Source organism: Pyrus communis, chromosome 7 (assembly GCF_041283825.1).
Source record: "Pyrus communis isolate YQ-2024b chromosome 7, ASM4128382v1, whole genome shotgun sequence".
Taxonomy (NCBI): Eukaryota; Viridiplantae; Streptophyta; class Magnoliopsida; order Rosales; family Rosaceae; genus Pyrus; species Pyrus communis.
Window position 1 is genome coordinate 1,351,868 of NC_142571.1, and position 16,054 is coordinate 1,367,921.

Consider the following 16,054-nt stretch of genomic DNA (forward strand, 5'->3'; position numbering starts at 1 on the left):
GATCCATACAGTTTAAAATGAGGATCCTATTCGGATCCACTTTGTGAGAATCCTGTGAACTTTCAAATTATGTCCGTTTATTGTATATTATGCGTTACAAATTATTTTAAATATTTTACTCAAAATTAAACATGAATAGTATCTGACGAAAACTGACAGTATAATATATGATGAATGAACACGATTCAAAGATTCGTAAGATTCTCACAGAAAGGATGGGAGGATCCTCATTCAATATTTTAATATATAGCCACCTCCTCAATGCACGGATATCCACAAGAGTCGACAGGGCTTTGTGCGACATACTCAAAAGCCAGCCGTCTCCTACAGACAAGGCACACGTAATTCCCTTCCCATGCAGCTTACGCTACGTGTCAATATTGGTCCATCCTCTATACAAATACACGGATTTCTCTCGTGGAAGCTTACGTTACATGTCATGTATCGGTTCTTCCTCTATAGAAATACACAGATTTCACTACTCCAATTCAGAAAATAGATAACACCGCTAAACCTAAACCCTAAACACCGGCCGGTAGCTATAAAGCCCAAAAAAAAAAAAAAAAAAAAAAAAAAAAAGAGAGAGAGAGAGGGAAAATTAAGATAAATGCCACAGATGGAGAGGAAGCTGGAAACACCCAGTGAGATAAAGAATGATCAGGAAAGCAAAACCGACCATGAGGAACAACAGAAACACAGCAAGGAAAAAGATGAGCAGAAGGAGGAAGGCGACTCACTTCCTCTAATGGCGTTGAACCACGTATCGAGGCTGTGCAGAAATGTGGAGCAGTCGGTGGATTTCTACACCAAAGTGTTGGGGTTTGTCAAGATTGAGAGGCCACCAGCTTTTATTTTGATGGGGCTTGGTTGTTTAATTATGGAATTGGGATTCATTTGGTGCAGTCTGAGGATGAGGAGAGGCTTCCACCTAATCAAGATCACTTGGATCCCATGGACAACCATATCTCTTTCCAGGTTCCAGTTCTTCTTATTGGAAAAATTAATTTCTACATGTACAGGTCGATTTTTTAATTTTTTTTTTTTTTTTTAAACACAACCTTAAATTTACTGTTAAGCGTAGGGAGTGTGGTCAAACCACGCAGTCAGGCAGTCATAGTAATTTGGTTTGAATTTTTCGTTCACGTAAGTCGAATCTAAGAGATTTCACTTGTGAATGGAAATGCCACCATATTGTTGTACTAACTGATGTACTTGACGATTTGTTGAGCTTTTTATTTGAGAAGACAAATTTAGATGAATTTAGTTTGGAGTACTTTCGTCAATTAGTTTGAATTACTTGCAGTGTGAAGACATGGAAGCCATAGAGCGGAAGTTGAAGGACCTGGATATACACTACATAAAAAGAGCAGTAGAGGATGACGAAAACGGAACCACAATCGACCAACTCTTCTTCAACGATCCAGATGGATTCATGGTTGAGATGTGCAACTGTGAGAATCTCAAGCTTGTTCCCGGAGGTTCCTTGGGCAGAATAAAGCTCCCAGTTGATAGGCATACTCCGCCTGTTGAACTGAACCAAAACGACAGTGGCAGAGGCAATGACAACGATACTAAATAATTAAGTTGTTGATGCTTCTTTTAAATTATCAACATATGCATGCTAATGTTAACTGTTAAGGGTAGCTTGGTTAGTTGGCAATTTTCATGGAGATTTTTTTTTCTTCTTTTGGGCCTGGCTTGTTTGAATGTGTTTTTAAAAGCAATTATGAACAAGCCATATATTTCTTTTATGCGTGTATTTTTATTCATTTGTTTTGACAATTCTCTTTTTTTTAGTAGAACACAATAGCTTTCAAATATAATGTATTATACAAATTTCGAAAAATTCAACGGTATAAACTTTGAAGGATGATATATTGTAAGATATGTTTCTTGTCATCAAATTTCATTCATGAGATGATGCTAAACCTAAAAGTCGGTTCTTCTTCTTATCTTGTAAAAAGAGGTATGGCAATATAATGTAGAGTTAAAAATACACCATTGAATTTGAGTTTGATATTTCTTAAGCTGTGAATCTGTTTGATCATGGTCATCTTAACTAGCCTTTTTCGAACCCAAAAAAAGTGGATAATCATGATGCACCACTGGTTATTCTTCTTTTTAGAGAAAAAAAACACCATTAAGCAAAATAGTGTATACGTACATTTCATATTTGTTAAAAGTGATACGTGATAGGCACGATGCTTCACATTTGTTAAAAGTGATACGTGATAGGCACGATGCTTCACATTTGTTAAAAGTGATATAGGTGACAGACACGATGCATTAAGCAAAATAGTCAATTTCATTTCATTTTCGTCTAATCATCCGTTGGTAAAAAGATTAGCAAAGATTTCTAAATCTTTTATTCTTCTTAACTTACAAGATGTTTTATGTTCGAATCTTTGTATATATCCTTACAAACTAAAGACATCGGAGTACAAATGACTTTAAATTGTTGAGGTCATTCCACTCAAATAAAAAGCGCCAATAGTTTTGGGCCGGCTATTGTTCATCACCCGCAAAATATAGGCCCAAAATCACCCTTGGTCCCGCAAAGGAGCACAAAATAGGAGAATGCCCAGCATTACACTTGTCATCATCTAGGTGGACGTGCTTACAAAATCCAGAGTCATTCCTCCAAAATCATCCTCTACATCGACACATTCCTCCCAAATCATTCCCCTACAAAACGCAGCAGATCCCAACGAACAACCATCCACAGCGCAAACACCGAAACACCCACAGTGCGCCCGACCGCAGAGGATCAAGTATCCCAAACCCGCTACAACAACACTCGCTGACCATCGCGTAACGCCAACGATTGCCAAATATCAAAGACGGAGAGAGGAGAGAGAGAGAGGCCTCAACTCAGAAGCCAAGTGCACACACAGAGATCACATTCAAAACCAAACCCTAAAAATTCGAAAAATTCGCAGAAGGAGATACAAAATTGCCCCAATTCTTCTCTCAGATCCGTTCCCCCAGTTCTTCCGATTCCAATAAAGATTGAGTTGGGGTTGGGGTTCGCTCAGTTTTCGAGCCATGGCGTGCGTAAAGGGGGTGAATCGATCGGCCTGCGTGGCGCTTGCTCCGGACGCGCCGTACATGGCGGCAGGGACGATGGCCGGAGCAGTGGATCTGTCGTTCAGCTCCTCCGCCAACATTGAGATCTTCAAGCTTGATTTACAGTCAGAAGATCGTGACCTACCGGTAGTGGGCGAGTCGACGAGCTCTGAGAGATTCAACAGGTTGTCGTGGGCCAAGCCCACTGGATCGGGGTCCCAAGAATTCGGCCTTGGGCTCATCGCTGGTGGACTCGTTGATGGCACTATTGATATCTGGAACCCACAGACTCTGATCCGGTAATTGGATTTGAAGTTGCCGTTTGCTTTTCGTTTCGATTGGGATTGAATTGAATCGAAATGAATTGAGTTTTGCTTGTAAAGTTCGGATTATCTGTGTGGATTTGGAATGTGGGTTTTCGTTTGGGTGTTGGAACAATGTGGGAAAGTGGAAAGTTTTGCTAATTCTGTAGTTTCTTGGTGCTTGACTTTGATCTGAGTGAGTGGTTTTTTTGGGGTGAAGGGAAATGGGGTTAAAGGTAGCTGATATTGCGGTTTATTTTTGTAGTGTGAGTGATTAGATCTTATCTTAAGCTGTGATTAAATGCCCAGTTCCTTTTTTTTTTATTTTCATTTTTTGGGAGTGAAATGATATGTTGGAATTTTCTTGGTTGCTGGAAGTCTGAATATGTAGATAATGTGAATTGGGATTTTCATGAATTCTATTGTGAAGATGAAATCTTGGGCGTATTCTCTGACAGAACGCGTTTGAACATTTTCAGTTCATTATGTTATTTTATGGTTTAGGTTCTTTGGTAATGTGTATGTTTACTTGAAAATTTTGCATTTGGCTTATATTTTCAGTGTATTTGTTAGTAGTGCAATAATCTGAGCCTCCTGCTGGTTTTAGTTAGATTTGATCTTTCCCTTACAAAATTATGCGTGGAACTACATGCCCTCTGGTTTTGTGGAATTATTTTTGTATTTCAGAAAGCATTTTTTGGTGTGCTTTGGAAGGGCCTTATTTTTTATTCTTTCATATCCTTAGTCCCGAGGCAGGTGTAAGTGCTTCAGTTGGACATCTCACAAGACATAAAGGCCCTGTAAGTATTCTTCATTTTCAGATGCATGTCTTTTTGGTGATTCTTACAATGCTAGGACATCTGATCACTACGTAGGGTATTTTTTTTCAAACTCTAAACCTTTATTCTTGTTATTTTATTCCAGGTTCGTGGTCTTGAATTTAATGCAATTGCACCCAATTTGCTTGCATCTGGGGCTGATGATGGTGAAATTTGTATATGGGACTTGACCAATCCTGCAGAACCATCTCACTTTCCACCTCTCAAGGTTTGTGCTAATTAGTTGTCAGTTTTCTGAAGTATTGCAAACTCTTTCTCTGTAGTCGGTATTATATTCTTTATCCTCAATTTTTGGTGTGGTTCTATTTGGCCACACAGATTTTTAGTTTATTCTGGCCTTAGAGCCTTTGATTTGGTTGTCATACTTCACCTTACAGTCTACCTGAAATGCACTTGTAGAGTACAATAGTTAGACATCATTAAAGATGTTTACAGTTTTGTTACCCAAGGGTAGCAAAAGAAATAGGACTACTAGTTTTTACAGTATGCATCACAATGAATGAGAAGCAAGTTGGATTTAGTAATCAATTGTAGATGTAGTAATCAATATACAATCATGATAAACATAAGGAGGTGGACAATTGGAAAGGATGAGAGGTCCCTTTCTTCAAATTATTCTCATTACCTGTGGACGCCTATGTTGATTTTGACCGTATTCCTTATTTTACAAGAGAAAGTCTATAATTAGATCGCTTTCTGTCCCTGTCTTTGCATGAAATGATTTTTCTCTCTTGATTTTGTTATAGTCATGAATATATTAAAAGCAATCTGGACATCATCTGATCCAAAGTGTGATGTCTTTATGCAGGGTAGTGGTTCTGCTGCCCAGGGTGAGGTTTCATTTTTATCTTGGAATAGCAAGGTCCAACATATATTAGCATCCACTTCATTAAATGGGACAACTGGTGAGAAATATACCTTTTCTCTTTCGGTACTTGTTGTATAGTAGTTTTATTTATTGTTAGAATTTAATATTTTGAATTTTTCAGTGATATGGGACCTGAAAAAGCAAAAGCCAGTGATAAGGTGATTTGATTATATTCTACTGTGAATCTATTATATTAAAATCTCAACGATTATTGGGATTGGTCATTTCCATTACCTAACTTGACATTGCTTGACCGGCAGTTTTACAGATTCAGTTAGAAGACGGTGCTCTGTTTTGCAGTGGAATCCTGATATTGCCACTCAGCTAGTTGTTGCTTCAGATGAAGATGGTTCACCGTCTCTGAGGGTAATGATATTGAAGTAATATTCTATTTGTTTAGTGGTCAAACATTTTAACATTTATGTTCATGCAGCTGTGGGATATGCGTAATATAATGTCACCAGTTAAAGAGTTTGTCGGGCACACAAAAGGTAACAACAACAACAACAACAACAACAACAAAGCCTTTTCCCACTAAGTGGGGTCGGCTGTATGAATCCTAGAACGCCTGTTAATGATTCTTTGCTTCCTTTCTTTTTGTTTGGGAGCAGTTTTTGCTTTGGGTTTCATAAAGCTATTTTTATTCTAGTGCTAATTTCCATTATAATGGAGTGGGGTAGCAGAACTATGGGGTAGAGTAAGATACTGGGCATCAGTTTCGAATGAGTTTATGGATTATTCTCTTTCTCATATAGTGTGGGATATGTTAGCAGCCGTGAAATGATTTTGGTTGAGGTTCTGTTACTCATAAATAGATCTACTTGAGAGGTCTTAGCTAGTTTTGCTAGATGGTGGATTTCTTATCCACTATTTTGTAATTCATGTTATTGTTTTAATAAATTGTTATCATTTCTTCTCCAAAAAAAAAAAAAAAATTACTGGGCATAGGAACAGGTCAGAGGAGCTGTTAAAATATCCTTCTCTACAACATGATATGCTATGAGATTTTTGTATAGCCCTTCCCAATGTGGTTTGAAATCAAATTGCATTCAAATATGAAGTGGATAATAAGTCTTATGAACCTGGAAGGATTTATGAAATTAAGGGCATGCCACATATTGTTCATTAGAGCCTCAAACTGCTAGTCTACTTGGGTTTTCTTTTACTTTAGTAAACAAGATCCATTCACGGTCACTAATTGTGAAAGAGGGGGTGCGAGAGAGCGCCAAGATTTTCAATGGCCACTCGGATATCATGCCTTATGTGCATGATTGTACTTGATTAGTGGCTTTTTTAGGTTAAGGCTTTGAGGCTTTCTTAAATAGTACACAAGTTTCCCCATTATGTTTCTATTTCTGCTTTTAGGAATTGTTGTGTCAACTCGTGATCCATGTGTTTGAACTTGCATTCAATTATTTTTGGAACTTGAAAGTGCTGTTACTGATATTATTTTGATCAGAAGTTATTCGGATATGCTTACAACTCTGTTACATACCCATCTTATCCCAGGTGTAATTGCAATGTCTTGGTGTCCGAATGACAGCTCTTATCTGCTTACATGTGCCAAGGATAATCGAACTATTTGCTGGGACACAGTTTCTGCAGAGGTATGGTTTTTACCCGCTCTTCAAGGAGGCCAATATTTTTGTTCTGCACCTTTCCTACACTTTAATCTCTTCTGTACTTTTGGTTTCAGTGAGGTGCACTATCCTCTTCTGTATTTTTGGTTTCAGTTGAAGTGCACTATCATTTGTCTGACTGTAGGGTTGTTTTTTCTTATATATTGGTTCAGATTGTATGTGAATTGCCGGCAGGCACCAATTGGAATTTTGATGTGCATTGGTATCCAAAAGTACCTGGAGTGATTTCGGCATCTTCATTTGATGGAAAAATTGGAATTTACAATATTGAGGTATAGTGAGGTTCTTATCATATTGGAATTTACTGTTATTTTATGAACTGCATAAATATATGTGCGCGCGCTTGTGTCTATGTTACTTCATGAACTTACCATGTTCTAAATCTCTTCTATTCTTCTATTTTTATTTTTCTCACAGGGTTGCAGCAGATATGGAGTTGGGGAAAGTGCTTTTGGTGCAGGTAATGCACAATTAATTAGCCATTGCATGGTAACTTATTTAAAAAAAAAAAATTAAGGGCCCTTTTGGTGTCTTATTTAAAAAACTTGAAAAAACTATGATCCTTCTTTAAAAACAAAAGTTTTCAAATACTAGATTTTGTTAATTAAAAAAAGGTCGTTTGGTATGGAACTTGAAACCTTTTGTTTGTAAATCTTTAGCTTAAAAACCTATTTTAAATCTTAAATATTGAGAGAAAAAAAGCAACCGGGTCTGACAGGCAAATAGAGTGAAACTGACCACAGTTCACAGAAAAGAAGGAAAAAAGGAGAAAGAAGGGGAAAATAATAAAAAGATTATTTCGATGAAAGAGGTGGAACAAGAAAATGGAAAAAGCAACTAGAAACCCTGACTGCAAGAGTATGAAACTTTGTTTGCAGATCCAATGATAATCAAAGAGCAGAAAGAGATGGAGAAGGGACTGAGAGGAGAGAGGATTCGAGAGGGAGAGTGGCTGGATTGAAAACTCTAGAGCCTAACTTTTTGAGTTTTTAAAAAGTGGGCATTTTTTAGTTAGTTTGTTGTCAAGACTTAACAGTTTTTGAAAATCGGTAACAAGATTTATGAGCTTGGGACTCAAAAAGTGTTTTTGAGTGTAAAATTTTGGATACCAAACTTTCCTAATCATTGCATTGACAATTTTAAATTTTCTTTTTGGGTTGGCTGAACTCTGTTAACAACAGCACTTCATTGGCTATTTTTTTTTTCTTGTTTCTTTTTCTACAAAGATTATCTCTTACAGCAAGCAATAAAGTTTGGCAGGATTTAGGTTGGAATAGGTTTAGTTTGTACAGAACAGTAGATCTGGGGTGTTACAAATTTTCATTTGTTATTCTTTCTTTTCAGGACCTCTGAGAGCTCCGAAATGGTATAAGCGCCCAGTTGGAGCATCTTTTGGCTTTGGAGGCAAGATTGTGTCCTTTCAGCATGGTTCTGCTGGTTCAGAGGTACGCTTTATTGGCATGCTCCCTGTGTCTTCTGCTCTGATGCATTTTAGAGTTCATTTTCCTCCCGTGTGTGCAGGTTTATATACACAGCTTGGTGACTGAACACAGTTTGGTGAATCGCTCCTCTGAATTTGAAGCTGCTATACAAAATGGGGAAAGGCCTTTACTTCGAGCCTTATGTGAGAAGAAATCACAGGAGGCTGAGTATGCCACTTACTAGAAATAACTTTTTTTATGAGCTTCGAGAGAGTTTATATCTCTTGAAAATTAATTCTCTTCTGCTTCTGTTTGCATGATTCTGTTCGGCAGATCTGAGGATGACCAGGAAACATGGGGCTTATTAAGGGTTATGTTTGAAGATGATGGGACTGCAAGGACGAAGTTGATCACTCATCTTGGTTTCAGTATGCCCGAGGAAACAAAAGAAGATGTTCCAGAAGATCCATCACAGGAAGTCAATGCACTTGGGCTTGAGGATACAATAACTGATGAAGTGGGTCTTGGGAATGATAAGGAAGCCACCATCTTTCCATCTGATAATGGAGAGGATTTCTTTAATAATCTTCCTAGTCCAAAAGCTGAAACTCCTGTGTCAACCTCTGGTGGCAAATTGTCTGAGGGGGATGCAGTTCCTGTTACAGAAAAAATGGAACAAGAGCCTGATGGACAGGAGGAGAGTGCTGATCCATCGTTTGATGAATCTGTTCAACATGCTTTAGTTGTAGGAGATTATAAGGGTGCTGTTGCAAAATGCATTTCAGTAAATAAAATGGCTGATGCTTTAGTTATTGCTCATGCTGGTGGTGCTTCGTTGTGGGAGAGCACGCGGGATCAGTATCTTAAGATGAGCCATTCGCCTTACCTTAAGGTATTTACAATCCACTTTCTTAAGAGGCTTCGAAACACTTTCTGTTTCATATTTTGATAATATATGAATGTAGATGTAAAGATGTGAAAGATTGATTATACTGTGTCTTTAAGTTGTGTCATAATTGTGTTTAACATGGCTAATTCCTACAATCAGATTGTTTCTGCAATGGTGAGCAATGATCTCTTGAGTCTTGTCAACAACAGACCCCTAAAATTCTGGAAAGAAACACTTGCTCTTCTGTGTAGTGTAAGTTTCCCAGCTCCTCAAAATGTTAATGCCATGATACATTGTGTCATTGTTTACATTTTTTGACAAGTAATGCGTTGTAAATGAAGTGTTTTTGGTTACTTGACTCATTAGTGTTTCTGACTTACCCTAAACTGCGCTCTTAATAGCTGTATCATAAGAGCAAATCATGAGCAAGTCAACTTTGAAATTTGTATAATTACTAATTGATTTATGTTTTTCAATGTGTCATGAATGGACAGTTTGCATCCAGAGATGAGTGGACCGTGCTTTGTGATACACTTGCTTCCAAACTTGTAGCTGCTGGTAATACTCTGGCGGCAACTATTTGTTATATATGTGCGGGGAATATTGATAAAACCGTAGAGATTTGGTCAAGAAGTCTGACAACTGAGCATGAGGGGAGATCCTATGTTGACCTTCTCCAGGTAAATTTTCATTTAGACCAGGCCAGTCATGTTCTTCTTGGCCATGAGGTTAAATATGCTTATTTTTTTCAGAGAGAACGAGGTTAAATATGTTATGTTATTTGGTTTAGGAATTAATGGAAAAGACAATTGTCCTTGCCTTGGCATCTGGGCAGAAGCGGTTTAGTGCATCCTTGTGCAAACTTGTTGAGAAATATGCTGAAATTTTAGCTAGTCAAGGCCTTCTAACAACAGCATTGGAGTACCTAAAACTCTTAGGTTCTGATGAGTTGTCACCTGAGCTTGTTATCTTAAGAGATCGTATTTCTCTTTCAACCGAACCTGGTATGTGCTTCTTGAAAAGTTACTGAAGTAACGTTTTAATATATGCATTTTTGTATGCTGGAGATTTCGATCAATGGCAATTAATCTGATCAAAGTGATTACTGAGTGGTCAATATTTTAATTAGTTCAATACACAAAATTCGATGGTTACAGCTCTTAAAATTACAAAAGCTTCTTTCTTGTTACCTACATTATTTATTTTCTTCCCATGTTATTTGTTGTGTTATTGCACCAGAGAAAGTTACCAAGAATGAAACATTTGGAAACCAACCTGCAACAAGTGGGCCTGTATACACGGCTGACCAATCTAGTTTTGTCGGGTCCTCTTCTCCATATTATCAGGTGTTCATGAAGTTTTTCGTTGCCGTTTGTTTTTTTTTTTTTTTTTTTTTTCCTGTTGTTTGTTGCCAAATCTGTTCTCTTGATGTGGATTGACTTTTATTTTCTCTCTTTAAATGGTTAGGAAACAGTGCCATCACATTTACAATCAGGTGTTCCTGTAAGTCCTTATGGTGAGAGCTACCAAGAACCTGTGAATCCTTCGTATGGAAGAGGAGGATATGTCCCTCCTGCCTCGTATCAGCCTGCATCCCAGCCCCATATGTTTCTTCCTAACCAACCACCTCAGGTTCCACAGGTAATTTGTTGTTTATTAGGCTCCTTAGTAAAGAGTAATTAGTTTGTTTACTTTCTGAACATGCTATAACATACTAATACTACAGAAAAATATTCTTGGAATCAGTGCACTGAAATTCCTTTCTTTGAAGTAGAGCCAATGTGTATACTTGCTGGTTAAGGGTTACAACAACAACAACAACAAAGCCTTTTCCCACCAAGTGGGGGGCTATGGTTAAGGGTTATTAGGATTTTTTCTTTTGGTAAATTGCAGGATGCTACAAAATTATAAAATTGTTCGTTAGTCTTTGAAAATGTGCGTGTTATTTAATGATTATCTGAAATTTAGCTGTTAATGGCACTTGGCTGTGAAATCCTAGTTGTAATGAACTTTTTGTTATTAAGAAGTTACTGGTCACTTCTCACATTTTTCAATGTTCAAGGGTCTGGTTCATTGGACTTTTCATGGTGTACTTGTAGGAGAAATTTTCTGCACCTCCTGTTTCCTCTCAGCCTGCAGTAAGGCCTTTCATTCCTTCAACTCCTCCTGTGCTGAAAAATGTGGATCAATATCAGCAGCCAACATTGGGTTCTCAGTTGTATCCTGTCCGTATATCTTCGTTTGATGTCAAATTAAATATCAGAAACCATGACCATGATTGTTTTTCTAACGTTTTTTTTTTTTTTTGGTTGGTGTTTCAGACTTTCCAACCTATGCAACCAGGGCCTGGTTCAACTGCTCCTCTTCAATCACATGTCCCTCCAGTTCCTGTAAATCAACCACATGTTGTAGCTGCTTCTGTTCCTCCAAGAGGATTTATGCCCGTTACTAATCCAGGAGTTGTTCAGGGGCCTCATGTGGGTTCGCTGCAGCCACCTAGTCCTACTCACCAAGCTCCAGCCCGAACCCCTGTGGCAGCAGCTGCTCCACCACCCACCATACAGACAGTTGATACATCCAATGTTCCTGGTAATTTGAGATTTCCTTCTATCTTGTGGAAATTTGCTAACTTCTCTCCTGAATTGCCTTGCTCTTTATATCTGTTTAACTTTTCCGATTTTGAAATATGAAGCTAGCTTCATGTCGTAATTTTCTCCTTGTCATAGCTCCCTCAATTTCAAACTTAAAATCAGAGGAATTTAGATAGAATTGGTGGACTATCAAATATATAAATGCAATTAAACAGTAATACGCTGGTAGGATTGTCAATATTTTGATTTGCAGTATTTGTTAAATAATAAGATGCAGATTCAAACTTTAAGTTATTGAGGTCTCGAAGATATCATCAGTTCTCATGATTGGAAATTTGAAAAACTGAAAAAAAGGACATGAGAATTTTGGACCACTGTGATCACTGCAAGAAAGAGTGGTTATGGACAAATTGCATTGATATTCATCTGGACGATGAAGACAAGAAGTATTATGAGTGGAGGTAATTAGGAGATACTTGACAAAAGTATGACTAGGAACGAAAATATTGTCCAACTTCAGATTGGTAAAGGAAGAGGTTTTGTACAGTTGACTCCAATTATAGATGAGAGAAGCCTCCGTTTTTGTTATAGTTCCTGAACACCATGTAATAGAGGGTCCAAAATTGAGTTCTACCTAGGTTCTATGTTTGTTAGGTATTATAGTGTAGGCTGTTTCCCTACTTTAACATTAAAATCGACCTGACCTGAATGATGGACTCTCTACATTATTTGAGCTGTCCTCTTGTCTGGCATGCAATTGTTGGCCCAAAGAAGTAGAGGGAATGAAATATTTGTGGAGACCGCAGTTAGTTGAGTTTTTGTATTGCAGTTCGTATCATGGAATGGCCGAATCTTGAACTGGGATATATGGTCTACGAGATATTTTGACATCTAGACGTTAGTGTTACTTGTGTATTTAAACAAGTACAACAGTTGGGAGACTGCTAATTCTATTTCCTTGTGTGCGTGTGGTCTGTAAAATATTCTCCTTCATCTGTGGTTCCCTATTTATCACATAGAATTTCCAACCTGTGGTTGTGTGACAATCTTTGCTTTTTTGTGTATAATGTGGTACAGCCCATCAAAAATTGGTAATCGCAACATTAACAAGACTTTTCAACGAGACATCAGAGGCGTTGGGAGGTGCACGTGCAAATCCCGGTAAGAAGCGTGAAATAGAAGACAATTCAAGGAAGATAGGTGCGTTGTTTGCCAAACTCAACAGTGGGGACATATCTAGAAATGCTGCTGATAAGCTTGTTCAGCTTTGCCAGGCATTGGATAATGGTGATTTTGGTACTGCCCTGCAAATCCAGGTACATTTTCTCAAAACTTCAAACTTACGGTTATTTTTTATTTTTTATTTTTGCACTGCACTGTATAAATGGATGAGCTTTAATAGGGGCTCCTTTGGTTTCTGCTTTATATCAGGTGCTTCTTACCACTAGTGAATGGGATGAGTGCAACTTTTGGCTTGCAACTCTAAAGAGGATGATCAAGACAAGGCAAAATGTGAGACTATAAGCCTGTTATCACGCAAGTTTCGGATTGTTTGGTTCCCAGAAATCTTTCATGGCCTAATCTGCAAGAGTGCGGGACGGTTTGTTTTCATGCATTCAAGAAGTGCATATCTAGATTTTGGCTTCGGGATTTGATTAGCTTTCGATTAATTCTACCTTGGAAGGCAAATAGTGGGTTTGAACGCAAATAGTGAAGATAGTCTCTCTGCACATTAAAAGACTTCTTGGTGACTCTTTCGGTTTTACTTTTGTAGTGCTTAGAAATAGCATTGATTTTTTTTTTTTTTTTTTCACTTTCGACATTTTTACATAAATTCATAGAACGTTTACTCAGCTGCTTTGAGCTTTTCCTAGTGATCTGGGTACCATTTTGTCATAGGCATGAAATTGTACCACCTTTGTGTTTTTGTTATATGAACACAATTAGAATTCCGACTTCAATTTTGTTGAAAATGACTGGTTGTGTATCATTTATGTGTTACTGTTTTAGCAATCTGAGATTTCGGTATGGTTTGGGCACATGAATTGAAGGGGCCTCTTATTATTCATGTCAGTGTAAGTGCACTTAGTCTCTTAAGAGATTTCCGCTGTGTAACGGTCATATATGATATTCTCTTTTTGGTTGCATATCGGATTGTTAGATGTTGAATGTATTAAGTAAATGCTATTTTCGAGTTTACTACGAGGAGGAAGATAAAGTTGTAATTGTGCATTCTGCAAATTTGTATGGATATGTATGGTACATTGGTATTAGACATTGTCGATGTGATATTCACATTTCCATACCAAACTGGCAGGACCAGATGTGGTCGAGTTGAAGCACCCCAAGAACCAAAAACTAAGTTGGAGGACTAAATTGTAAATGGTGGATAAGTTTAGGAGCACCTACAAGTTAGTCCTCGAACTTATCCACCACTTACAATTTAGTCCCCAAATCATCCACCACATCGAATTAATCAAGTTTTGTTTTCATTTGTCCCCTTTTGGTGATGATTCTTGGTTGAAATTGAGAATAAAATCTATATTTTCAACGTGATATTTTCTTTTACATTACTTGGGTGTTAATAAACGCATATGATATGTCAAGAATTATATTTACCTTTGCTGTCATTCGCGGCAGATTATATTTCTTGGTATCTTGTGGACTCCACTTGTGTTTTCTTTTTCAAATAATTAAACATATTAGCAATTTGTAATCGAAACCCACCTCCTTCCTTTTATTTCGATCATGGATTATTACACTAGTGACTACAACATGAACCTAGTTCTTTATAAACAAATGGCTTGCCATCGAAACTCTTTGTTACTTTCTACACACATCTCTCAATTTTCAGCCGCCGAATCAAAAGAATTGAAGAATATCAAAGAACAGAAATTGACAAAAGATGTGTGAGAAATAAAAATTAATGTGTGAATAGCATCACCGAACATTGAATTTGAGCCAAAAAATAAAACCGCGCCACACGCTAGGCTACAGTGATATAAGGCCTATCGAGTTTCAGAATTTCAAAAAAGTAGAGGCCAAGAAGTCGCTGTAAAGCCTTGACAAAGGGATACCTAACATGCTTGTTTCTGCTTGCTGCCAAACAGCTAAAAACACAATTCTTCTTCCGGTTTACCTTTTCAGTTTGAAACCATGTTTGGAGAGCAGGCTAGGAGTGCTCTGGAATCTTTTGATATCTTTCAAAATTCAGTTTGTCTTGTACTTGATTGTTTTATCCAGTCCAAAGGGAAACAAACAGTAGATATAGCCACAGCTACAAGCCTACAACGTAAAGAGAATGTTTGGCTGCTGCTACAAATCCATGCGAGTGCTGTTAAACTTGGTGTTTGTGCACCTGTCCACTCCTTTTCCTGGACCCGCAGAGCACTAGTGTTCCCGGAAAATGCGTCATTAAACAAGGTTCTCACAACAACATGAAAAGCATCTTTTAACCATTTCTTCTTTATTACTAGCGATATTTTTTATTTTATTTTATGTTATACACAGGAAAAGGGAGCGTTCAAACTCAAAATGTTGTAAAGCAAAGAAGAAGAAATAATAATTAATGTAAAAAGCGTTCTTCGGTTGCTACATAATATAGTAAACTAACGTAGCTCACATATATAATATATCTAGCATTATTCATAAATCATACAATATGCGTTTGATTTATTTACATGAGGTTTATCTATGAAGAGTCAATAATCATTTGATTTATTAGCATTTATGGCATATTTACCACACGAGATTAGAGTGGGAAGAAACAAAATCGCACTCTTCGCAACGCATTCGAGCATTTATCAGCATTTAGGGCATCAAAAGAGTCCACCTAATACCAGTAATGGAATTTCTAAATCTTTCAGACAGTAAAATCAAATTCTTACTTCACTTCACCCATATTTCAACTCCTTAAATCAGACTCTTACGTATTAGTAAATCAGCTATTTAGTATATGAGATCGGTATCAATAAAGGGGTAGAAATTAGGAAATTAAACAGTAAAAGTAAAGAGGGTGTTCAGATTAAATTAACTGACAAGACTAGCCATTTTCATGATGGGTAAACAAAGCAACATTGTGATACCGTAAGACAGTCAAACAAGAATTCAAAGTGATATGATCTAAGTTGAGCCCTTCGATATATTCTTGGTTGAAAATAATTCTGCCTTGTCGACCTAATGTCAAACCCATCTAGAAGCAACAAATTGTCTACCATGTTACATGTACACGGTATCATCATCGGGTGCTTGCGATTTCTCATTTAATCGAAGTACGAGTCAATAAAGCATGATTAATCTATACCTTTAAAGAGAAGAATGAAGTCGTGGATCTAACAGCTACTTCTGCGTTTTTTTACGCAACATGAATTTGTATTGTGGAAAAATCCAACTTAAATCGTGCTTTCAAATAGGTACTTATTTCAGATCAAAGATTAAG

General features: G+C 37.4%; 2 protein-coding genes across 2 annotated transcripts; both read left to right on the forward strand.

Moving 5' to 3' along the window:
- Positions 1-587: 587 nt before the first annotated feature.
- LOC137733522 (glyoxylase I 4) lies at positions 588-1,727 on the forward strand. Its single transcript, XM_068472667.2, is given in 3 exon segments — positions 588-848; positions 851-975; positions 1,304-1,727. Coding segments are annotated over 3 exon segments (642 nt in total). The 5' UTR covers positions 588-607; the 3' UTR covers positions 1,580-1,727.
- A 921-nt stretch (positions 1,728-2,648) lies between these two features.
- LOC137733650 (protein transport protein SEC31 homolog B) lies at positions 2,649-13,606 on the forward strand. Its single transcript, XM_068472789.2, has 22 exons — positions 2,649-3,365; positions 4,114-4,168; positions 4,293-4,415; positions 5,016-5,112; positions 5,197-5,233; positions 5,336-5,441; positions 5,509-5,566; positions 6,585-6,682; positions 6,868-6,987; positions 7,133-7,175; positions 8,060-8,160; positions 8,237-8,364; positions 8,470-9,028; positions 9,185-9,277; positions 9,520-9,705; positions 9,816-10,029; positions 10,265-10,371; positions 10,493-10,666; positions 11,125-11,250; positions 11,347-11,614; positions 12,694-12,932; positions 13,048-13,606. The coding sequence occupies exons 1-22, from the start codon at positions 3,046-3,048 to the stop codon at positions 13,138-13,140; spliced, it is 3,345 nt and encodes a 1,114-aa protein (XP_068328890.2). The 5' UTR covers positions 2,649-3,045; the 3' UTR covers positions 13,141-13,606.
- The last annotated feature ends 2,448 nt before the right edge of the window (positions 13,607-16,054 follow it).